Consider the following 25,409-nt stretch of genomic DNA (forward strand, 5'->3'; position numbering starts at 1 on the left):
GTTCCATGTCACCACCCCTTCGAAACTGTGGTATATGTTCTATTACCGTAAAATCCAAGTCTGCTATGGAATGTGCTGCTTCATTGAAATGACGAGCTACCGGAGATTTGATGTCCTTTCTCCTAATGGAGCTCATATGTTCGATATTCGATAATACGCGTTCTGATTGATCTACAATTTTTTCCCACATACTGTTTATGACACACACAAGTCAACAGATAAATGACATTAGTAGATGCACAAGTGGTAAACGGTCTCATACAATACACTCGCTCTGTCACGCAACTCTTGAAAGACACTTGTTTTCTCCGTATATATTTACAAGCGGCACATTTACGACAGGCAAAAAAGCCTACTTCATTACCAATACGATCTCTTTTCTTGTTACCCGCAAAAGTGTCTGATTTTACAAGATAATCTCTTATGTTCTTCGCTCTATAATGCGAGAATAACGGGGGGTCAGAAAAAAGGCGTGCACATACAGGATCGCTGGTTAGAATGTGCCAATGTTTTTTTAAGCCCATCCTTAATCTCATGACTATGTTTTGAATATGTTGTAGAACAGACAACCGAGAATGCATTCGATTTTACTTTATTAATCCGTGCATTAGATAAGGTTTCATGTTGCACATTTACTTCTCCTGAAGACCCTCGAATCCTCTCCAGTGCATCATCCAACCACATATTAGGATAACCCCTAAGGGTAAACTGTTTATACATTCCCACAATCTGTTTCTCAAACTCAAGAATTCTCCACGCAAATTCGGTTTAAACAGAGAAATTGCGTATAAGGCAATGCCTTCTTCAAATAGTTTGGATGAGCACTTGTAGCGTGCAAAAGGCTGTTTTTATCAGTAGGCTTTGTATATAGTGTGGAGATCAAGGACCCTGATTTGAAAGAAACTCTAGTATCAAGAAAAGATACAGAAACGGTATCCACCTCTACATTAAATTTAATCGAATCCACCAAATTGTTAAGATGCAAGATACAATCATCTAGCTTGTTCCTGGAACCCTTAAAAATACAGAATACGTCGTCAACATATCTTTTCCACAACACAATGTTACTCAAAAATGGATTATTATCCCAAATGTACCTCTCTTCCAAAAAGCCCATAAATAGACATGCATAATCAGGAGAAAACTTAGAGCCCATAGCTGCAGCACCCTGTTTCTGTAAGAAATATTCATCCTCAAACATGAAATAGTTTTTCTCTAAAAGCAATGAGATCCTATCCAAAACAAACTCGGAAGGAGGAGATTCCTCATTCCTTTGCTCCAAGAAAAACTTCATAGCCTTGAAATCTTCCTTATGGGGAATATTCGTATATAGCGAGACAACATCCATGGTTGTAAGATAGAGTTCGGACACATCCTGCTCAAAATGTATGTTATTCAACTGCTTTAGAAAGTCACCTGTGTCCCTTAAATACGACGGAAGATTCTCCACTAAAGGTCTCAAAACTCGATCTACATATTGAGACATAGGTTCTATCATAGGATCATTCAGGTAACAGCACAGTATTAAGAATCTTTTGAACGGGGTCATTTTTATAAATTCAACTATTATTTTCTCTTGTGGGCTATATGTAAATGTCTTTTATGTGAAATGTCTTATTCAGGTCAGTACTAAATAAACAATAACATGCATTTTGTATGATCCCTCTTATTTTGGTCAAATAATTAGCATTTAGCAAATTCTGAAAGGGGGATGTAAACTTTCGACCTCAACTGTAACGGCACTAAGCCACATTGTGATTTTCTCAAAGGCTGCAATGTAATTAAATAAATGCATGTGATGCATGAAGTGTGGCACTGTGTTCATTTACATGTGAACATTTTGTGCCGGTGTTTTCAGTGTCTCGGTTTGCAGTAAATGTTGCTTTGTAAATGTAATTTTGTAGTAAATGCAGCTTTGATTGCTTTATAAGGTGCACTTTAACATGCAACAAGTGCCAGCTATCTTCACAAATTAAAAACCTGCTGTTGTCAAAAAGAGAAGCTTTAAGGACTCCATGCGGTTTTCTGTAATAAAAAAAACCTTGATGGTTTATTAGCATTGTAGTATTGTAATTTTAGTTGTACTGTGAAACAAAATTATTATTGTTGCTGCTATTGTTTTATATTTCTGAAATACTAGATGTTTTTTTTATTTTACAGAGAAGCAGAATTACAATAGTAATATTTCATATTTTGATTTAGTAATATAATAATAATAATAATAATACAAACAACAGCAAAACAACAACAATAATAGTAATAATAATAATAACAATAATTATTATTATTGTTATAAAATGCAACATTCCAACAATCTTCTCAAATGTATAATAATAATAACTTGGTAATTGCAACTTAATTGTGAGATATAAACTCAGAATTGTAATATATATACTTACATATAATTCTGAGAAAAAGTCACTTTATATCTCACAATTGTTTTATTTGTTTCCGCCACAGAATTAAAAATGAAAAAGATAACTGCAACTTTTTAATCCCACAATTCTTACTTTCTCGCAATTACGAGATTCTCACAATTCTGAACTTTCTTCTCAGAATAGCACGTTTATATCTTGCAAATCTTACTCTTTTCTCAGAATTGTGAGATATAAATTCAGAATTGCAAGAAAGAAAGTTGTAAGTCAATTTAGTACATTTTTTTAATCCTGTGATGGAAATGGGCTTCCATAAATATTTTCCAACTAAAATAATACTTTAATTTAATAATTGAATTTAACACTTGAATTTACCACATTATTACTAATATTCATTCAATATTTATTTATTTGTTTGCTTGTTTGTTTTTTAGTCTATGATCACCCTAATAACTTTCTTAATTTACTTTCTCACATTTACATTTAGTCATTTTGCAGACGCTTTTATCCAAAGCAACTTGAGCATCAGTTTTTCCCACCACAGCTGTCAGAAATCTCTCCAGTAGGCATGATCTCTAGTAATGCACACGGCAGATATTTTCTGCTCTAAAGCGGATAATTCCTGTGCTTTTGTCTGCGCTGGCCTAAAGGCTGCCCAGAAGCGCAGGCACGAAATTAAAGTTGGAATTTGCCGTCTGCGTCCGGGAAGAAACCGCAGGCTCACCGTCTCCGCTTCCTTCAAGACAAACATTAAACTTTCATCCCTGCAGCTGCATGGCAGAAAATCACACTTTATTTTTAGAATATTTATAAGAATATAGCATTTTATTATTGATAGCTGGAGAATGCGGCGCGATGAAAAATTGATGTTTGGGGTCTGGGGAAAGGCGGCGCCTCTGAACGGCACAAAATTACCAGAGTCTGTCCCAAAAAACCAAACAGAAGGAGAGCGACGAGTGCTGCTGTGAATGTGAGAATGTGATCTGCTGGAACAACGCTTTCACACCATTTCTTATGAAACATTTACACTGCCATATCATGGCTCGCTGTGTGTTAAACCTGTGTCTGGAAGCACGCAGAATTACCCTTACTAAATGACATGGTTCCTGCCAAACGCCGGGCGGTTTGACCTGCAGAGGCACACAGATACCCGCCGGCCGCTGAGGGCGTTTCTGAGAGGTTAATGGTGTCACAAGCGTTCAGATTTTCAGAACCAGTGGCACTGACATTAGCATTAGCCTGGTCAGCAGCTCTGTGCATTAAAGTACATTACTGATCCACACACACACACACACACACACACACCTAGTCCGACTCTCTCATACATTACCCATAAAATATACAGAGAGACTGAGCTATTTTTAAAATGAATGTACTTCACTTTCTATTATTTAAATGAATGAATACTGTGGCACTATTACAGTTAAAGTCAACTTGAAATCACTGTTGACCCCATTTACCTTCTATATATATATATATATATATATATATATTATATCTAAAATATAACTAATATTAACTAAAAAGTTAAATTTACTTAAATGAAATATTATTTAAAAATTTCAACATTTTATCTCAGGTACATTTATTCTTTTCAACATTTATTTTAATTTAACTTAAACTAAAATCACTCAACTAAAATTAAAAATAAAATTTAGTTAAAAAAATTTAAATAACTAACTTAAATAATTCCAAAAGTATTAAAGATACAAAAAAACATAACAAGTCAGTCAGTTCTACGTTACGTCAGTGACTGACGAATTGGGATCCGTATGGAACGCAATAACTTAGGACTCTGCAGTGACTGTTCAGTTGATCATAATCAAGGCCATGTTGTCAGGGAAAAAAATGTCAATGTCAAAAAATGGATCAATCAAATAATGAATAAAATCAACATTATTTCTAACTGAAGTTTCTGTTTCACTGTGAAATGCATCACATTACAGAAGGTTAAAGCTTTGCAAATGAAGTTTCATGTTGTCTAAATCATACTGAAGCACACACACACACACGTTTGTTTTGTAAGTGTAATTTTGCACAGATGTCCACTAAACAATCAAGGGAATGTGTCTTTGTGTAAACAGCAGCTGCAGCAAATTGATTCTCCATTATCAAGTCTCACACGGGGCGAGTGAACATGCAAAGAGGCAGGACTATTTGTCCTTCAATTTCGCTTGGGTTTCTGCCCCTCGTTCTCTCTCTCTCTCTGTCTGTATCTCTCGCTCATGCTCTCTTCACTGATATCAGGACATTCCATCAATATCTCCCGCTGCAGGTTGAATTAGGCTGTCAGTCAGGCAGACAGAGAGAGAATTGCACACCTATTCTTGAACAAATTACATTTTTTTTGCCTTAGATTTTTAAAAATCCTTTCAGAAACAGGTCACACTTTACGTGAAGCCTGCATACTGTGTAATGCATTATAGAGAAATCTTTATTCATTATCAATAGAGTCAACCAATATGTGTTTTTAAATAGTTGGTGATGATAATGAAATCTAGAATGCAAAGTGGCCGATATAATGGCATTTAATAATGGCAAATGAAATAGTCATAGAAAGCATATATTACCATTTTTTTACTCAAAATTCACTAAAACACTGAAAACAGAAAATGTTATTTTCATATACATATGTATATATATGTTAAATTTATTTTATGCTGACAAGATTGACGGTAGATTTTGAAAATGATATGAGAAGAAACAAATGCGTTTTATCATCAACTTGACGTACTAAAATAACTGACCTAAAAATGAATAAAAAAAATTATACAGACATATTTTTATAAAATCCATAACAAATAAAAGACAAAAACACACAACAAAATGACTAAAACTAAATTTAAAATGATAACAGAAAAATAAACAAAAATATATTTTAAAAATCTAAATATGAATAGAAATTATAATAGTATTTCAATGATAATATAATAACACTGCTAAAAATATGTATTTAAAAAAATTATACATTTGATTTCAGGTCGTTACCAAGGCATTTTCATTTAATTTAACTTGATGTACGAAAACAACTAAAATTAAAACTAAAATAAAAAATGTATTAAAAAATTATATAGACACAAAAAAATCTAAACCTTTTACAAAATTTCTAAAACATGAACTAGGAGGAACATAAATAGACAAAAAATGTTAATAGAAACTGTGTGTATGTGTTTGTTTGTGTGTGTGTGTGTGTGTGTGTGTGTAAAAGCATTTTATTTATCATTTTACACAAAATGAATAAAACACTGTTCTGCTGACAAGACTGAAGGTTGATTTTGGAAATAATATGAGAAGAAACTTCTTTCTATCAGTTGTATGTTTTGTTAAAAAAAAAGTACAATATTTGTCTGTTCATGGTTATACATTTGAATAATATAATGTATAAAAACACCCAATTGAATGTGTATTTAATGCATTATGTGAACATTATGTGAATATTTAAGAATTCTAATCTTTTTTCCAATAATAATAATTCTGGATGCTGATTGGCTAATGCTGTGTTCTAGTCAAATTTAATACACAATATATTAACTATATAGCTATGACATTATACTGTATTAAATTGAAAAGGATATAATTAACTCCAATGTACATTATAAAGCAATGTGAATCTCTTTATAATGCAACACACATACAAGTGTGTTTCTTCCAAATATCACGCGCTGCTGGCTGTATTGTGTGATGATGTCAGCGCGCGTGTTGTTTCTGAACTGCAGCAGAGCTTTAGGACACGGCGTGTGATTCATGCGGCACACGCAGAGATAATTTCCTCTTAAAGGATTATTGCTCTTAATCCTGTGATGTGCACATTTATAATAGACTCCCTGTATTATGACTGTGCACGTCTGATTATGTGTCGTGCTGTGCCTGATGACTTGTGTGTGTGTGTTTAGTAAAATATTTAATAGCTTTTCTAGTACACTTTTTTTTAGTTTGTATAAATATGCAAACTAGAACAAGTCAATTATGAATTTGTTTCTTCATCAGATCTGGAGAAATGTAGCATTGCATCAGTGTCTCAGCAATGGATGCTCTGCAGTGAATGGGTGCCATCAAAATGAGAGTCCAAACAGCTGATAAAAACATCACAATAATCCACAAGTAATCCACAGCACTCCAGTCCATCAATTAATGTCTTGAGAAGACAAAAGCTGAAACAAATCCATCAAGATATTATTTTACTTCAAACCAAGTTCATAATCCATAATAATGCTTCCTCTGGTGAAAAAGTGGTCTGGTCTGAATCAGGAGAGAATTCTGCACAAATCAAGCACCGTTTACAAGCCAAAACAGCTCTAAACAAATATGTGAGTGGATTTTGATGTGAGAGAAAACAGGAGAGGAAGCATTATTATGGATTATGGACTCATATTTTGGCAAGGAACAATTTGTTTCTTACAAACACGCAGCGTTTGTCTTCTCCAGATGTTAACTGCTGGACTGGAGTGCTGTGGATTACTTGTGGATTATTGTGATGTTTTTATCAGCTGTTTGGACTCTCATTCTGACGGCACCCATTCACTGCAGAGCATCCATTGCTGAGCAAGTGACGCACTGCTACATTTCTCCAAATCTGATGAAGAAGCAAGCTCATCTACATCTTGCATGGCCTGCGGATGAGCACATTTTTGGGTGAACTAAAAAAGTAAAAGAAAAAGTACTGCATTGGAATAGAAAAAGGCTTTCTGTGTGAATGGCCCCTAACAGTGCAATGGCACAGCGAGAACGCCAACTATAAAGGTGCGCTCATATTTACGGCAAGTGTTTGCGTTCGAAATCCCGTAATTTCAAGACATTTAGTCTAGGTATGCCATATGTTTAATTTTGGCAGAAATGAAAAACAGGGATAGAGGTACAAGTGCGTTCAATTAATTGTAGTGTTGTTTAACAACAAACCTTTGCTTTTAATCACGAGATAGGGGAAACGCTTTCCTATTTGACGCATGGGCAGACGAGTTGGCATTAGTGGCGATAAAAATGAACATCCAAAGCTTTAGCACTCGACGGTGTCTGTGTGCGTCGGTAGAACCGTCAGTCCGCTGATGGAAACCACTGTTGATCTTCTGGGAATTATTATAAAGAAGAGTTTTACCTCAGCATATCTCTACGGTTTACATCACGTGTCTTCACTGACAACCGCGAAAAAAACTAAACAAATCAAACTCGAGACTACACTCACTACAACTACACTACAACTCGAGACTTATGCTAATGATAACCTTATATACTATATATATATATATATTAGTGTTGTCAAATGATTAATCGCATCCAAAGTAAAAGTTTTTATTTACATAATATATGTATGTGTTCTGTGTATATTTATGATGTAGATTAGCCTATATATAAATACGCACACAAACAGTAAATATTTTGAAAATATTTACATGTATATATTTATGTTCTTATATTTTATATTATATATAAATATACTGAACATATAAACTTAACATACTTTTCTTAAATATATTCATGCACGTGTTTGTATTTATATATACATAATAAATATACAAATTATACACACATATTATTTTGGATGCGATTAATCGTGATTAATCATTTAACAGCACTAATATATATATATATATATATATATATATATATATATATATATATATATATATATATATACAAAAATATATATATTTGAATCATCATATTTGAACTTTTATGAACTTCACTCTCATCTGTAACTCACTCTGTCTGAACGCTGCAGCTTCGCCTCGCACCTCACATCCTGTTGGGCCGCAATAATTGAATAATCACACAATGAATATTCAATTATGATTGGTCCAGTTCCACACAACTCAAACAGAATCTTAAACTTGATTGGTTACAAAGTAAGCTCTCTTTATAACCGAGAATCAGTGCAGTTCAGTTCTTGGGTTACTTTGCAGGCTCTTATTTTCTGTAAAGCATCTTGTGTATCGTGAAAAAGCAGAGCTCGATAAAAATAAAAAACTAACTTCACTAATAAATGATAGCCTATACATAATGTGTAGAAAAAGATCATCATCATCTTTATTTGACTTCCTTCATGGTTAATTACCATACAAAGCATTCTCATAAATTAATCAAATAATTATATTTATAATTGAGGCTAATTCATCTATGGTCTCATTTTCTATTCTAGTTTAATTGGATTCTTTTTCAAGCATCTAAGATGATCGATGTGAGACAATATCGTTCCTCATACTGGAGTGACAGTAGAATGAGATTGACTTTGTTAAATAAACCAAGAGCCAAATAAACAGATGGCTTTGTTTCCTACTGAGAGGACCTATGGGAAACGGTCTAGTTTGGCCTGAAACTCAATGGACTACTTGCACAACTACTTCCGCGTTCTGCTTATTACGGCTCGGGAGTTTCCGGTCAGCGTTTAGCATACCTAATGCAGACCGATTTTAATGAGAAGGCAGATTATTACTACGTTTCAGGACTTGCGATTTTTTTAAAAAACAATGAAACATATTCTTTGCATTAACATAAATTATATTCAACCCGCTGAAATCTTCCTATAAATATATTTCGCTTCCAAACGTGCATTCTGAATAATAAATATATTTTCTCACTAACCTGCCAAGGTCCAGTGCTTGTCTTCTCATAAACAGGATTCTTCTCTTACTGATTATATTTCATACCTGTTGAATTTACAGTTTGACTGATAAACACCGCCACCGCTTTCTTAGATCGGCTTCTGTTGGATTAAAATGTAAAGTTCTGTTGAGTTTGGAAAATTCTGAACACAGTAATCATCAGAATATCTCTTCTCCTGTCTCTGAAATGTCCGGATTTTGAAATCATCCCGCGGACTCTCATTTTAATAAGCGTTTAAAGGTAACATATCATGAAAATCTGACTTTTCCAGGTTTTAAGTGCTATAATCAGGTCCCCGGTGCATCTACCAACCAAGGAAACGTGAAAAAGATTAACCCAGTAACTTTGTTTTGGTAAGACTTTTTCTCCAAGAGTCTGAGAAAACCAGCACATCTGGTGACGTGGCAAAGGGATCTCATTATAATATTACCGCCCCTTAATCTGTAAATTTCCACCCAAGGCGCCGTCATTTTGATTTCGCAAGCGACAATGGTGTACCAGTTCTAATGCCATGGAGAAAGTTTGAGCAAAACATGCTAACTGTTCTGTCTTTGGCTGCACAGACGAGCACAGAACACTATTTACAGTCCCAGCCTCAGAGGAGACAAGAGAGCAGTGGATTTATTTATTTATTAACTGGATATTGCTGCTGCCACACAGATCTAAAATAAACATGCAATTTATTTCCCAGCTGTTTACCTTCACAGACATAACTGACTGTTTTTCTAACTCATGTGTGTTTTTAACGTAAACTTGTGTGTGAATGAGAACTTAGTTTAGTACTCACATGCTGTGACAGCCGCTTTTTGTGCGTGTGCTTCGTATGTGTGCGCTCAGAAAACCCTATATCAGAAGTTTAAACTCATATGGTTTAAAACGCATGATTTCAGTGCAATAAACATGATAATCAAAACCGAAACAGATGTTTTTAGCAGGTACGAGCTGTGCAGCTTTATTCTGGAAAAGGGGGCGGGGACTCCGGGGAGCAGCAGCTCATTTGCATTTAAAAAGACAGACACGAAAATCAGCGTGTGTCTGCTTCCACTCAAAATAGGCATTTTCAAAATGATATAATAAATGATCTGTGGAGTATTTTGAGCTGAAACTTCACAGACACATTCTGGGGACACCAGAGACTTATATTACTTATTGTAAAAAGGGGCATAATATGTCTCCTTTAAGTCAACTAGATGATTACAGCACATTGAAAATATACATAACCGGAAATAACCGAGTAGTATTATTTCAAAACGGAAGTGCATCACGAGGCTCAGTGCAAGTAGTCCATTGGGCAGTTCTACAGACATTTTAACGGAGTTTATTACCATCACAGCTTCTGTGAAGACACGTTCCGTTCTCTGCAGTGCACTGCCGTATAAAATGCATTTTGCCTGGTATTTTAGGGTAATTACATTTTACTAAGGCTTTTGAATGAATCTGTGTGTTCTGCCATTTTTCTTGATAAACTCAGGTCAGTGTAGCTGGTGGTGTGTTTCAGTAGATTAGTCTAAAGTCAGAGTATGGCATGTTTTTAATGAGATCTTGGTTTCGTTTTGAAGACTGTAATTTTTTCTGGATTTACTGCAGGTCTCACAGATGCGCTACAGTCTTATAAGCTTATAATGAGTGTTCTGCCACTTCTTGAAATAGTGTAAAGTCATTTCTAAAGCAGAAATTTAATATTACCATCTGGCGGAGTGAGGCCAGAGATTGTTTGGAAGTCTAAAAATAAAGACAAAATGTGCAAAATGAAATCAAATATAGATATCATATATCTTACTCAATTTCTGTTTCTAACTATTTTTACAATATGTGTCTTTAATAGGGAGACTGAAGCTCAATGAGCTTAAAGGAATAGTTCGCCCAAAAATGAAAATGTAATAAACATTTACTCACCCTCAGGCCAACCAAGATGCAGATGAGTTTGTTTCTTCAGCAGATTTGGAGAAATGCAGCATTGCATCAGTGTCTCAGCAATGGATGCTCTGCAGTGAATGGGTGCCGTCAGAATGAGAGTCCAAACAGCTGATAAAAACATCACAATAATCCACACCTCTCCAGTCCATCAGTTAACATCTGGAGAAGACAAAAGCTGAAACAAATCCATCAAGACGTTTTTAACTTCAAACCTCTATCCATAATATTACTTTCTCCAGTGAAAAAGTGGTCTGGTCTGAATCAGGAGAGAAATCTGCACAGATTGAGTAAAAGTAAAAACAGTTCAAAACAGCTCTAAACAAATATGTGGGTGGATTTTGATGTGAGAGACAAGAGATGGACTGGAGGAAGCCTTATTATGGATTATGGACTCCTATTTTGGCCAGAAGCAATGGTTTAAAGTTAAAAAAAAGTCTTAATGATGGATTTGTTTCTTACAAGCATGCAGCTTTTCACTTCACAAGATGTTAATTGATGGACTGAAGTTGTGTGGATTACTTTAATTGTCTCCAGACAAGGTCTGTAATATGTCAGTCTTCTGCAAAGATGCAAAACCTGTTCAGTGCTTTGTGCATACATTTTTTAGGTCTGATTGATGCAGGGACGCTCTAAATAAATGAGCACTGGTGCAATCAGTCTCTGTACTTGTCATAAATTGATGATTGTGTGTCAACAAAATGGAAACAGCAGTTTACAGATGAGCTATTTCATGCTGCATAATGTGAACGTTTGTCTTCAGAATGAACCAGATGTAATCAGATGGAGGCATGACAATCTGAATTTCAGTGTTGTGATTTTTAACAGCTTAATTGTGCATTCTCTTCATTTTTACACCTTGTGTCTCTGTGTGTCTCTCAGGTCTCTGTCTGGTCGTATAGTCGGAGGCGTTTGGTGGTTCTTCACTCTCATCATTATTTCCTCCTACACGGCAAACCTGGCCGCTTTCCTCACCGTGGAGAGAATGGTGTCGCCTATCGAGAGCGCAGAAGACCTTGCCAAACAGACAGAAATCGCCTACGGGACTCTTGATTCCGGTTCCACCAAAGAGTTCTTCAGGGTGAGAGAATAATATTAATGGTTATTATAATAAAACAGAAAATCACACCAAACCAATAGAAAATGCATTTAGATTGGTGAGTTACCATCTGGTGGTAGAATTGTGTCAACTGGTGGAAATCTATAAAATTATATATATATATATAATTATATGTTTTCTTTTGAACTTTCTATTCATCTGTGAATCCTGAAAAATAAAATGTATCACAGTTTCCACAAAAATATTTGGCAGCACAACTGTTCAACATTAATAATAATCAGAAATGTTTCTTGAGCAGCGAATCAGCATATTAGAATGATTTCTGAAGATCATGTGACACTGAAGACTGGAGTAATGATGCTGGAAATACAGCTTTGATCACAGAAATAAATTACATTTTACATTATATTCACATAGAAAACAGTTATATTAAATTGTAAAAATATTTCACAAAATTATTACTGTTTTTAAATAAATACAGCAAAATGTGCAAAAGACACTTCTCTCAAAAACATTACAAAATAGTAATTATTCCAAACTATATATATATATTAATTGATCATAACAGCTGCTCCAAATTCTTTTCTTTTTTTTTATCACTGCATGGGTCAGGATATTGTGTTTTGTAGTTTAAGGCATCCAAAGACAGACAGAGCAGGCTGACATGCACATTACAGTTCAGTCATCTCAGTAATAGATCAGAAATTGAATCAGACTCCAAAGAGTATAAGAGCCAAACCTGCACTCACATCTACATAGAGAGCCTGTCTGCAGTCAGGAGAGGAGCTAAAAAAGCAATTTACTCAGAGAGCAAAGACAAAGTGATAGAGGGAGAAAGACCAATGGCTGGAGAGAGAGAGACGGGTAATATGAGAGAGAATCTACATGAGCTGAATGAATGGGCTGTTCATTAATTAGCTGAGCAGCGCCGCATGCGTCTCACTCTGTATCTGTCTCCCTGTTGTCATACACAGATGGTGTGATGTTACACCCCTACATGGAAAAACATTCATTTTCACATTCTCACTGCCATTCGGGTTCCGCCGACCTGTCTCACTTTCTCTGCCATATTTTCTCATTCAATCTGCACTAAACTCTCTCACTCTCCCTCTCCTCATTGTCTCTTCCAACCTGTCTCACTATCTTCATACTTTCTCATTCTTTCCACCAATCTAGTCAAAGTCAAGTCAAATTTAGTTCACAATGCACATAGTTTTTAAAGCAGCTTTACAGAAAAAAACATGTTAATGTTTAAAATATCTTAAAATCTTCTTGCCTTATGCAAAATGTACATAGGAATAAATTACTTTTTTTTAATGTTTTTTTAAATGTCACCAAGGTTGCTTTTATTTGATCAAAAATACAGTAAAAACTAAAAATTTGAAATATGTTTTACAATTTGAAATACGTGTTTTCTATGTGACTATAATGTCAAATGTAATTTAGTCCTGTGATAAAAGCTGAATTTTTCCAGTCTTCAGTGTCACATGATCTTCAGAAATCAGTATAATATGCTGATTTGCTGTTCAAGAAACATTTCTGATTATATCAATGTTGAAAACAGTTTTGCCATTTAATATTTTTGTGGTATCCATGATACACTACCATTCAAAAGTTGAGGTATGTAAGACTTATTTTTTGTAAAGAAATTAATACTTTAATTCAGCAAGGATGCATTAAATTGATTAAAAGTGACAGTATAAAGACAGTTATAATGTTACAGGTGATTTCAATTTCAAATATATGTTGTTCTTTTGAACTTTCTATAAATCAAAAATCCAGAATAAAATGTTTCCAACCACTGTCTGATAATACTTGAGCACTAATGATAACTGAGCAGCAAATCAGCATATTATACTGATTTCTGAAGATCATGTGACACTGAAGACTGGAGTAATGATGCTGAAAATTCAACTTTGATCACAGAAATACATTACATTTTACATTATATTCAAACAGAAAACAGTTCTTTTAAATTGTAATCATATTTCATAAATTTTTACCACATTTTTGATCAAATAAATGCAGCCTCGATAAGCAGAATTTCAAAAACATTAAAGATTCTAAACGTTTGACTCGTAATATGCAGATAAATGTGATAATACATGCAACACAGTATGCAATAATACAGTTTACATTTGTGCAACAATATCAAATCTAATCTGTCTCACTCTGTAATCCCATCACAATAACTGTGGCACCTGTCTCACCGCCTCAGCAGAGCGTCGCTGATATACTGGCCAGAAACATTTGATCAGTTACCCAGGGAATAAGTAAATGTCAGGCGTCCCGTTGTGTTTGGATTAACGCGTGAGTTTGTTTGTCATTTGTTCTGGGGCGTTTGTGTCTGAGCGCAGGTTTGTCGAGGGTGTTGTTTATTCGTGTGATGTTTTATTTTGGAGTGTTATGGCACAGCGGCGCTCCAGACTGGACGTGACGAACATTATAATGGGCCGGTTGTCCGTCACGCTCCGCTGCTTTCCTCTCACATACTGCAGCTTAAGACTAAGCCTGTGTATAAAAGAGGTGCAAATGATCAAGTACAAGACACACTGGGACACCAGCATGTCAAATATGATATCTCACAGGACAAACACACACAGTTCAGCCATATTAGACCCATCCGTCTTTTTTACAGCAAAGCCAGCACAGTAGTGCACACTTCAGAGCTGACTACACCGTGCTGGAGCATAGGATCTGTTATAGTTTGACAAATGACATTTCAGTAACCACAAAACTGATCAACTTTGGGGTCAGTACTTTTTTTTTCAAAGAAATTAATGCTTTTATTTAGAAAGGATGCATTTATAATGTTACAGAATGTTTCTATTTCAAATAAAGGCTGTTCTTTTGAACTTTCTATTCATCAGAGAATATTGAAAAATAAAATGCATCACGGTTTTGACAAAAATACGAAGCAGCACAACTGTTTTCAACATTGATAATAATCAGAAATGTTTCTTGAGCAGCAGATTAGAATATTAGGATGATTTCTGAAGGATAGTGCGACACTGAAGACTGGAGTAATGATGCTGAAAATACAGCTTTGACCACAGGAATAAATCATATTTTAAGATATATTCATAAAGAAAAGTTATTTTGAATTGTAATAATATTTTACAATATTTACTGTGTTTTTGATTAAATAAATGCAGCCTTGGTGGGCAGAAGAGATTTCTTTCAAAAACATCTTACTGACCTCAAAAGATTGAACAGTAGTGATATTTTACTATATATTTATTCTCGGATCATAAAATAATTTTAGATCAGATCAATATTGCGTGTACATACAGTATATCAACATAATGAGCAGGAAAATGTAAAGTTCAGGATGATAAAAGACGCCTTTGCTCTGCGTAAGACAAGGTTATTATAGTTAACTAAAACTAAAACCATTAAAAAAAATTGATTATTGAAATAAAATTAACATTAACGAAAATTAAATGTAATTATTTAAATTAATTTTATTACAGCTATTTGCCAAGGCAGAATTTCTTATTTTTGTTTAGTTTGACTTTATGTACTAAAATAACTAAAACTAAATGTACTAAAAGTAATATATAAATATGAATTTAAAAAACAGTATGGGCATATTTTTTTAAAATGACAAAAAAAAAGTGAAAACCGAAAGTATTAAAATTTCATATAGAAACAAAGATATTTGATATGAATATTAAAATATTTCAAATATTAACAACTATAATAGTATATCAATGATATGACAATAATACTGTTATGAACTGTTATAATACTGATATGAAAATTAGGTTTATTTTGAGACTGACTGGCTGTATATTATCTCTTACTTATTGTTTAAATCTATCTTTAAATAATTTTTAGCATAGCTGACATTTGACTTACTAGGAGTGCCAAAAGACAACTCAGGTTGTGCAAAATGAACAACAAGAAGTCTTTTTAAAAAGCTGAACATCACACACATACACAATTACTAAAGCAAATTGTATGAAATATTGACATCTACAGTTTTAGTTTTTGCATCACTATTTAAACACTAAATTGTAATTGATGTAAATCTAATTTTAGTAGTGCTGTTAAACGATTAATTGCGATTAATCGCATCCAAAATAAAAGTTTTTGTTTACATAATGTGTGTGTAATGTGTCTATTTATTGCTTATATATAAATAGACACACATGCATGTATATATTTAAGAAAAATATGTTAGGTTTATATATTAAATATATTTATGTATAATATACATTTTATGAATATAAATATATACATGTAAATATTTTCTAAATAAATACTGTACGTGTGTGTATTTATATGCAAAATAAATATACACAGTACACAAATATATATTATGTAAACCAAAACGTTTATTTTGGATGCGATTAATCGTTGGACAGCACTACATTTTAGCAAAGCGTTCAGGACTGACAGCATGTCTTTTGCTGCGTCCTCTAGAGGTCAAAGATTGCGGTGTACGAGAAAATGTGGAGTTACATGAAGTCGGCCGAGCCCACGGTCTTCACCAAGACGACGGCTGAGGGCGTGGCTCGCGTGCGCAAGTCCAAAGGGAAATACGCCTTCCTGCTGGAGTCCACCATGAACGAGTACACGGAGCAGCGCAAGCCCTGCGACACCATGAAGGTCGGAGGGAATCTGGACTCCAAGGGCTACGGGGTGGCCACGCCCAAAGGATCGCAGCTAAGGTGGGTGGAGTATTATAACAACCGACCAATCACAGCACTGTTATAGTATTCCACCCACCCTGCTGCGCTTCTCTCTGTTTCTGTTCCTTCCTGCTGTCTTTCTCTCTTTTCTCTGTCTGTTCTGTCCTTCTCTCAGTTTTCACACTCGGTACTCTCTGTGATGCAGTGATATCTTTGTGGTCACACATACAGTTGCTGTTTTTAGCTTTATTGGGCATTTATGTCTCATATATATATACTCTAAAAAATGTTGGGTTAAATATAACCCAGCGCTGGGCTAAAAAGGGACAAACCCAGCTATTGGGTTGTTTTGGCCCAGCGGTTGAGTTGTTTTGACCCAGCGGTTGGGTTCAAAACAACCCAATAGCTGGGTTTGTCCCTTTTTAGCCCAGCGCTGGGTTATATTTAACCCAGAACTTTTTAGAGTGTAGCTTCTGTCCATAAGAACCAAATGTACCCTGATAATAAAATAGATCTTTTTTTAAATGCATAACGTCTACATGAGCTCTATCTTATTAGAATTGCATATGTATAAAGGTTTTCATACACGGAAATGAAAAGTACAACATCTACGAATTTGTGTAAGACTGAGTTAAACAATACTGAAAGCTGTTGGCCTGATGAGGGCAGCACACGCTCACAGTACATGAGCCTCTGATGCAGGGGTCACCAAACTCACTCCTGGAGGCCCGGTGTCCTGCAGAGTTTATCTCCAACGTGCTTCAACAAACCTGCCTGGAAGTTTCTAGTATGCCTAGTAAGACCTTGAAGAGCTGGTTCAGGTGTGTTTAATTGGGGTTGGAGTTAAACTCTTCAGGACAGTGGCCCTCTCAAGCAGGATTGGACTCCCCTGCTCTAATGGGACAAAATGTCACAATATCACTAAGTTTGGACTTTGTTTCAGTTTGGACATTTTCCCTGTTGTGTTGGTTGTCTCGGTTGTTGATTTGATTTCATCATTCAGTTCAGGTGTATTTAAGTTGCTCTGTTGCTGTTCATTGTTGTCGGGTCTCGTCTAAGTTGAATGTGTTGTTGCTGTTCTCTTATGTGGATTATTTGCCTGTGGATTTCATCGGTTTATATATTAAATATATTTATGTATAATATACATTTTATGAATATAAATATATACATGTAAATATTTTCTAAATAAATACTGTACGTGTGTGTATTTATATGCAAAATAAATATACACAGTACACAAATATATATTATGTAAACCAAAACGTTTATTTTGGATGCGATTAATCGTTGGACAGCACTACATTTTAGCAAAGCGTTCAGGACTGACAGCATGTCTTTTGCTGCGTCCTCTAGAGGTCAAAGATTGCGGTGTACGAGAAAATGTGGAGTTACATGAAGTCGGCCGAGCCCACGGTCTTCACCAAGACGACGGCTGAGGGCGTGGCTCGCGTTGTGCTTCTCTCTCTGTTTCTGTCTTTCACTCTTTTCTCTCAGTTTTCACACTCGGTACTCTCTGTGATGCAGGAATATCTTTGTGGTCACATATACAGTAGCTGTTTTTAGCTTTATTGGGCATTTATGTCTCATATATATATACTCTAAAAAATGTTGGGTTAAATATAACCCAGCATTTTTTTGTGTATGTATGGTAAAGGGCTCATATCATGATAAATGAAATATGGTTTTCATTGACAGGCTATAGTATCATTGAGAAACTATTATAGTATTTATGTTAAATTAGTTTTTATGTTTTGCATTTTCGTTAAAAATGTTTAAGTTTTTTTTTTCATTTTTAGTCGTTTTCTATGGAAGCCCGTTTCCGCCACTAAATAAAAACTAAAACAAGGTAATTGCGACTTTTTATCTCACAATTCTGACTTTTTTCTCAGAATTGTGTGATATAAACTCGCAATTGTGAGTTATAAAGTCAAAATTGCGAGCTATAAAGTCAGAATTGCGTGATATAAACTCGCCAACCCAATAGCTGGGTTTGTCCCTTTTTAGCCCAGCGCTGGGTTATATTTAACCCAGCATTTTTTTGTGTATGTATGGTAAAGGGCTCATATCATGATAAATGAAATATGGTTTTCATTGACAGGCTATAGTATCATTGAGAAACTATTATAGTATTTATGTTAAATTAGTTTTTATGTTTTGCATTTTCGTTAAAAATGTTTAAGTTTTTTTTTTCATTTTTAGTCGTTTTCTATGGAAGCCCGTTTCCGCCACTAAATAAAAACTAAAACAAGGTAATTGCGACTTTTTATCTCACAATTCTGACTTTTTTCTCAGAATTGTGTGATATAAACTCGCAATTGTGAGTTATAAAGTCAAAATTGCGAGCTATAAAGTCAGAATTGCGTGATATAAACTCGCAATTGTGAGAAAAAAAGTCAGAATTGCAAGATATAAACTCGCAAATTATGAGAAGTAAAAAACAGTTACCTTGTTTTATTTTTTATTCAGTGGCGGAAACGGGTTTCCATAGTTCCCTTTCATGGGAACTTTGAACTGCGTCCTCTAGGGGTCGCTATGGGGAACGCCTCGTCGTGACCCGTGTCTGAAGCATACATTGAAAAAACACCAACTCGTTGGCCAGCGACAGCCATGACATCACTACCGGTGCGACTATAGTATAAATAGGCACCGGGAGCTACACATCATTCTCTTCTTCGTCTTCATTGACTGTTTTGTTTGAAGCGTGCATTTCTGTGGTAAGAGCGATCTCTATTTATCTCATTATGGCGAGCACTAGCAAAGCATTTAAGGATGTGTGCATCCATGTTGACGTTGTTTAACATCTGATGACACACACGATCTATGCGTTGTTTTGTTTGGGCAAAGAGCACGCACGCGATGTCTCCGAGGGGGCAATCGGCGTGCCCTGCGAGCGTTTTTTCCAAGGAAAAAAGCTCCGCTCTTGTTTGTCTCTCTTTTCGAGGAAAGAGGGGCAGCCATCTGCTTCCCGCGGTTTTCCCGATCACCAGGATATCCTCTTGAAGCATCACCCCCCCTCACCATTGAGGGTTATTGTGAGTATGATGTTTCTTTCGAGCGTTAATCCTCTCTGAGGAGTTGGATTCCTAGCTCCATGGGCTGTCCTCCTGGTAGTATTGAGCAATGCTCCCCTTTTATCTAAGGGTTACCTAGAATGAGCAACATTATTCCTCTGAATTCAGAGTTCTCCTCTCACTTGAGAAGTTTGAGTTCTCTGTTTCTCCAGAGCACCTGGATCCAGCAGCATCAGGTGAATTAGGCCTTTCCTCTGCCTCCCTGATGCGCTGAGTGTTTGTTCCAAAATATATATATAAATTCCCCCCTCTATAGTTTTTTCATTTTGATAATGCTTTACAATAAGGTCTCATTTCTTTTTGTTAACAATAGTTAATACATGAACTAGCAATGAACAGTATATTTTTACAGCATTTATTAACCTTTATTAATGTTAGTTAATAAAAACGTTCATGTTCTTGTTAGTTCTTAGTACATTAACTAATGTTAACGAATATAACTTGATTTTAATAATGTATTTAACAAATGTTGAACTTAACATTAAATAAGATTAATTATTAAAGATTAATAAATGCTATATAAGTATTGTTCATGTCAACTACTGTTAACTAACTGTTAACAAATGAAACCTTATGTGTCTCATTTTAGTTACTTTGTTATATCATGTTAAACTAAATTAAATTTAGAATTGTCGTCCTGGCAACTATCTGCATTTTTTTATATATATATCATTGTATTTCAATTAACATTTTTTAATGTAACAATTTTTTATGATTTTAGTTTTAGTTGACTTTAATGAGTATTGTAGGAATGAAAAATAACAGAATTAAATCATTAAACAATAAATGGATTTATAGTTCACCAAAAAAGGAAAATGTGATGTTTATCTGCCTACCCCCAGGGCATCCAAGATGTAGGTGACTTTGTTTCTTCAGTAGAACACAAACGAAGATTTTTAACTCCAGCCGTTGCAGTCTATCAGTCGTATAATGCATGGCAATGGTAACAAAATCTATGAGAGTAAAATAAACATGCACAGACAAATCCAAATTAAACCCTGCAGCTTGTGACGAAACATTGATGTCCTAAGACATTAAATGATCGGTTTGTGCCAGAAACCGAACAGTATTTATATAATTTTTGGTGTATTAGAGATAAAAAAAATTGTATAAATACTGTTCGGTTTCTCGTACAAACCGATCGTTTCGTGTCTTAGGACATCAATGTGTCGTCACGAGCCGCAGGGTTTAATTTGGATTTGTCTGTGCATGTTTTTTTTACTCTCATAGATTTTGTTACCATTGCCATGCATTATATGACTGATAGACTGCAACGGCTGGAGTTAAAAATCTTTGTTTGTGTTCTACTGAAGAAACAAAGTCACCTACATCTTGGATGCCCTGGGGGTAAGCAGATAAACATCACATTTTCATTTTTGGGTGAACTATCCCTTTAAGTGAATAAAGAAAAAAAGAACGTAAAAGAACAAGAATATAAATTTTTCCTTAAAATAATCCATTTGAACTATTTGCAAATAATATTTTTAAATATGCACTTATTTTCTTATGCATATTATGTTGAACATGCAAAATGGCAAAATATTTCTTGTCTCATACGTTATGAATTACATGCATCATATAAATGATTCAGTCAACAGTGAAATTTGAAATAGTCGAGTAAAGTTTTGCTTTATTGAAGTGACTGTCAGTTGTTTAACATTTCTATTATAAAACCTTGTGAGACTAAAGACTTTTTTTCTCAGAATTGAAAGTGAATAGCTAGATGTACATTTGCAATTGCTTTAAAGTTTAAGTTATGACAGTTTTTGCTTTAAAGACAGGGTAGGTGATCTGGTTTAGAAACATTTTTTTGTTATGCTGGTTGAAAGTCTCTTCACATCCCGATAGCAATCACTAAGTTAAGTGCATGGTCTAAATGTATTTATATGTACAGTATTTATATCATCTGTGGAAGGCATAGGACCATAAAATGTGCTATTATTGTAATATTATGCCATTGCTAGCCTTTCAGAAATCGCCGACCGTACCTTTAAAGAAAATATTAATAACTTTATCAAATAAAAAAATATGACATGATATGACCTCTTTAAACTCAAGGACAAAACCTAATAAAAAGGTTTACTCTTTTGCTCAAAAAGTAAAGTTTTATTTATGAAACTTTTGAAAGACAAAAGCTCCCACAAGAGATCAGCGTTTGAGCTCACAGACAGTGCTGTGTGTGTCTGTGTTTAATTTTGTTCTTCCTCCACAGAAGCGGCGCTCAGGTAAATGCGTGTCTCATGTTGCTCATTTCTTCTCATCAAGCCTGTATCCTGTATTTTCATTCTCAAGTATTATTTCTCATCTCTTTCACTGTTCCTGCATAAAACTATCAGCATGTTTTACACCACACCATCTTCTGAATGTAAACGTTTCTTTCCATTTCTAAAGACAACATGCAATTAATATTTACTGCCAAACATAAATGTCCTTTTATTGAATATTATGCATCATTACACATTATTATATGCACTACCATTCAAAAGTTTGGTGTCTGTAAGGTTTTTGAAATAAGTCTTACCAAGGCTGCATTTATTCAATCAAAAATACAGTAAAAACGGTAATATTCTGAAATATTATTACAATTTAAATTAACTGTTTTCTATGTGAATATATGTTCAAATGTAATTTATTTCTGGGATCAAAGCTGAATTTTCAGCATCATTACTCCGGTCTTCAATGTCATTCTGATTTGCTGCTCACTCACTAGTCTTTTGGAAGATAAATGTGCTGCAAATGTTAATTCATGTTGTCTTTAAACATATATAATAATTACTAGAAATGTGCTGTTATGACGTATGTGAGCTGAAATGAGTATCAATGAGCGTTCTGATCTGAGGTCAGTTTTTGACCTGTGTGGAGATTCGGTTCTTCCTGAGAGGGTTTTACTGACCGTCTGAACAGAGAGTACTTGATCATTTGATTCTGATGGTCTCCTTGTGTTGCTATCAGCCAGTTCAGCAAACTAATCTCTGACCCTGACCGTTTAACCTCTCCAGAACTGCTATAAACATGCTGCTAGCGTTGACAGTTTCCGACTTGCCAGCTTACTTCTACTGCAAAAAAATAAATAAAATTTTGTCATAGAGCTGTAAGTACTCCTCTGTCTCTAAAATTGATGCCAATAGACAGAATCTCCTTCGGCTGAAAATTAGCTAAAAATGTACTCACTCTCAGGTCATCCGAGATGTAGATGAGTTTGTTTCTTCATCAGATTTGGAGAAATGTAGCATTGCATCACTTGCTCAGCAATAGATCATCTGCAGTGAATGCGTCCATAATCCATAATCATGCTTCCTGGTCTGAATCAGGAGAGAAATATGTGCAGATCAAGCACTGTTTACAAGCCAAAACAGCTCTAAACAAATATGTGAAAGACAAGACTTTTTCACTGGAGGAAGCGTTATTATGGATTATGGACTCGAGCAATGATTTGAAGTTAAAAACGCTTTATGATGGATTTGTTTCTTACAAACACACAGCTTTTGTCTTCTCAAGACATTAACTGATGGACTGGAGTGCTGTGGATTACTGTGATGTTTTATCAGCTGTTTGGACTCTCATTCTGACGGCACCCATTCACTGCAGAGCATCCATTAGTGAGTAAATGATGTAATGCTATATTTCTCCAAATCCGTTCCCATGAAGAAACAAATTGCACAGTTCCCACAGATGAGATGTTTGGAGAGGTTTCAGATGAAAGACACTGCACAGTTTGAGTCTCCACACAGGTTTGAAAAACAAAACAATGGATGTGAATACTGACGTGCTGCATAGTATTTACTGCATTTAGCCTGCTGTTTTTGAATAGCATATGAAGCATGCAGTATGTACAATGCAAAACATTTTGTCTTCATATGATAACATCCAAAAGAACAATTAAATAAAATATCCTTATTGCTAAAAACATCCTTATTAACTAAAAACATTATGTTGCACTAATGAAAGTTATTTGTGAGCGCACTGCAAAAAAAAAAAGATTTTCTTCCTCAGTACTTTTATCTTGTTTTCCAAGTATAAATATCTGAACATTCTTAATTCAAGACACATAATGACTTAAGATATTAAGTCTTGTTTCCTGAAAAAAATGATTAAAAATTAAGTGATTTATGATTAAAGCAAGAAACAATTATCTGTCAGCAGGGAAAAAGTTAACTAATTTAAAAGAAAAAATAAGATCATTTTATCATCTTGTTTTAAGCAAAAAAATTACTTAATTTTAATAATTTTTTCAGAAAACAAGACTTAATATGTTAAGTAAATTTCCTATTGAAGTAAATATACCTTGATTTAAATTAGTTTTTTTACATATTTATCATTGAAAACAAGACAAAAAATACTAAGTAAGAAAATCATGTTTTGCAGTTCAGGTAAAAGTAACTTATTAAAAGTCAACATAATTGACGCTATTTAATTTCTGAATACACATGAGCTTATCGGTTCACTATGAAATCTGCAGTGAATGCGTCCATAATCCATAATCATGCTTCCTGGTCTGAATCAGGAGATAAATCTGTGCAGATCAAGCACTGTTTACAAGCCAAAACAGCTCTAAACAAATATGTGAAAGACAAGACTTTTTCACTGGAGGAAGCGTTATTATGGATTATGGACTCGAGCAATGATTTGAAGTTAAAAACGCTTTATGATGGATTTGTTTCTTACAAACACACAGCTTTTGTCTTCTCAAGACATTAACTGATGGACTGGAGTGCTGTGGATTACTGTGATGTTTTATCAGCTGTTTGGACTCTCATTCTGACGGCACCCATTCACTGCAGAGCATCCATTAGTGAGTAAATGATGTAATGCTATATTTCTCCAAATCCGTTCCCATGAAGAAACAAATTGCACAGTTCCCACAGATGAGATGTTTGGAGAGGTTTCAGATGAAAGACACTGCACAGTTTGAGTCTCCACACAGGTTTGAAAAACAAAACAATGGATGTGAATACTGACGTGCTGCATAGTATTTACTGCATTTAGCCTGCTGTTTTTGAATAGCATATGAAGCATGCAGTATGTACAATGCAAAACATTTTGTCTTCATATGATAACATCCAAAAGAACAATTAAATAAAATATCCTTATTGCTAAAAACATCCTTATTAACTAAAAACATTATGTTGCACTAATGAAAGTTATTTGTGAGCGCACTGCAAAAAAAAAAGATTTTCTTCCTCAGTACTTTTATCTTGTTTTCCAAGTATAAATATCTGAACATTCTTAATTCAAGACACATAATGACTTAAGATATTAAGTCTTGTTTCCTGAAAAAAATGATTAAAAATTAAGTGATTTATGATTAAAGCAAGAAACAATTATCTGTCAGCAGGGAAAAAGTTAACTAATTTAAAAGAAAAAATAAGATCATTTTATCATCTTGTTTTAAGCAAAAAAATTACTTAATTTTAATAATTTTTTCAGAAAACAAGACTTAATATGTTAAGTAAATTTCCTATTGAAGTAAATATATCTTGATTTAAATTTGTTTTTTTACATATTTATCATTGAAAACAAGACAAAAAATACTAAGTAAGAAAATCATGTTTTGCAGTTCAAGTAAAAGTAACTTAGTAAAAGTCAACATAATTGACGCTATTTAATTTCTGAATACACATGAGCTTATCGGTTCACTATGAATCAAATCAAGTCCCGCTCTACATTTTTTCTTGTTTTGCAAATCATAAATATGTCACATTGTGGTAGTAAAATTGGTGACAATTGCCTTTTTCACTGTGCAGCATAAAGT

The 25,409-nt window shown here is 34.4% G+C and overlaps 1 protein-coding gene across 3 annotated transcripts in view; it reads left to right on the top strand.

Moving 5' to 3' along the window:
- Positions 1–25,409, top strand: part of LOC107560842 (glutamate receptor 4-like) — a 112,589-nt gene that overhangs the window by 74,051 nt on the left and 13,129 nt on the right. For all 3 annotated transcript variants that reach the window (XM_016245109.1, XM_016245111.1, XM_016245112.1), the window contains 2 exons: positions 11,769–11,967; positions 16,375–16,622. In XM_016245109.1, the coding sequence (XP_016100595.1) occupies positions 11,769–11,967; positions 16,375–16,622 (447 nt within the window). The remainder of the gene's footprint in view (positions 1–11,768; positions 11,968–16,374; positions 16,623–25,409) is intronic.

Source organism: Sinocyclocheilus grahami, unplaced genomic scaffold (assembly GCF_001515645.1).
Source record: "Sinocyclocheilus grahami isolate Dianchi unplaced genomic scaffold, SAMN03320097.WGS_v1.1 scaffold746.1, whole genome shotgun sequence".
Taxonomy (NCBI): Eukaryota; Metazoa; Chordata; class Actinopteri; order Cypriniformes; family Cyprinidae; genus Sinocyclocheilus; species Sinocyclocheilus grahami.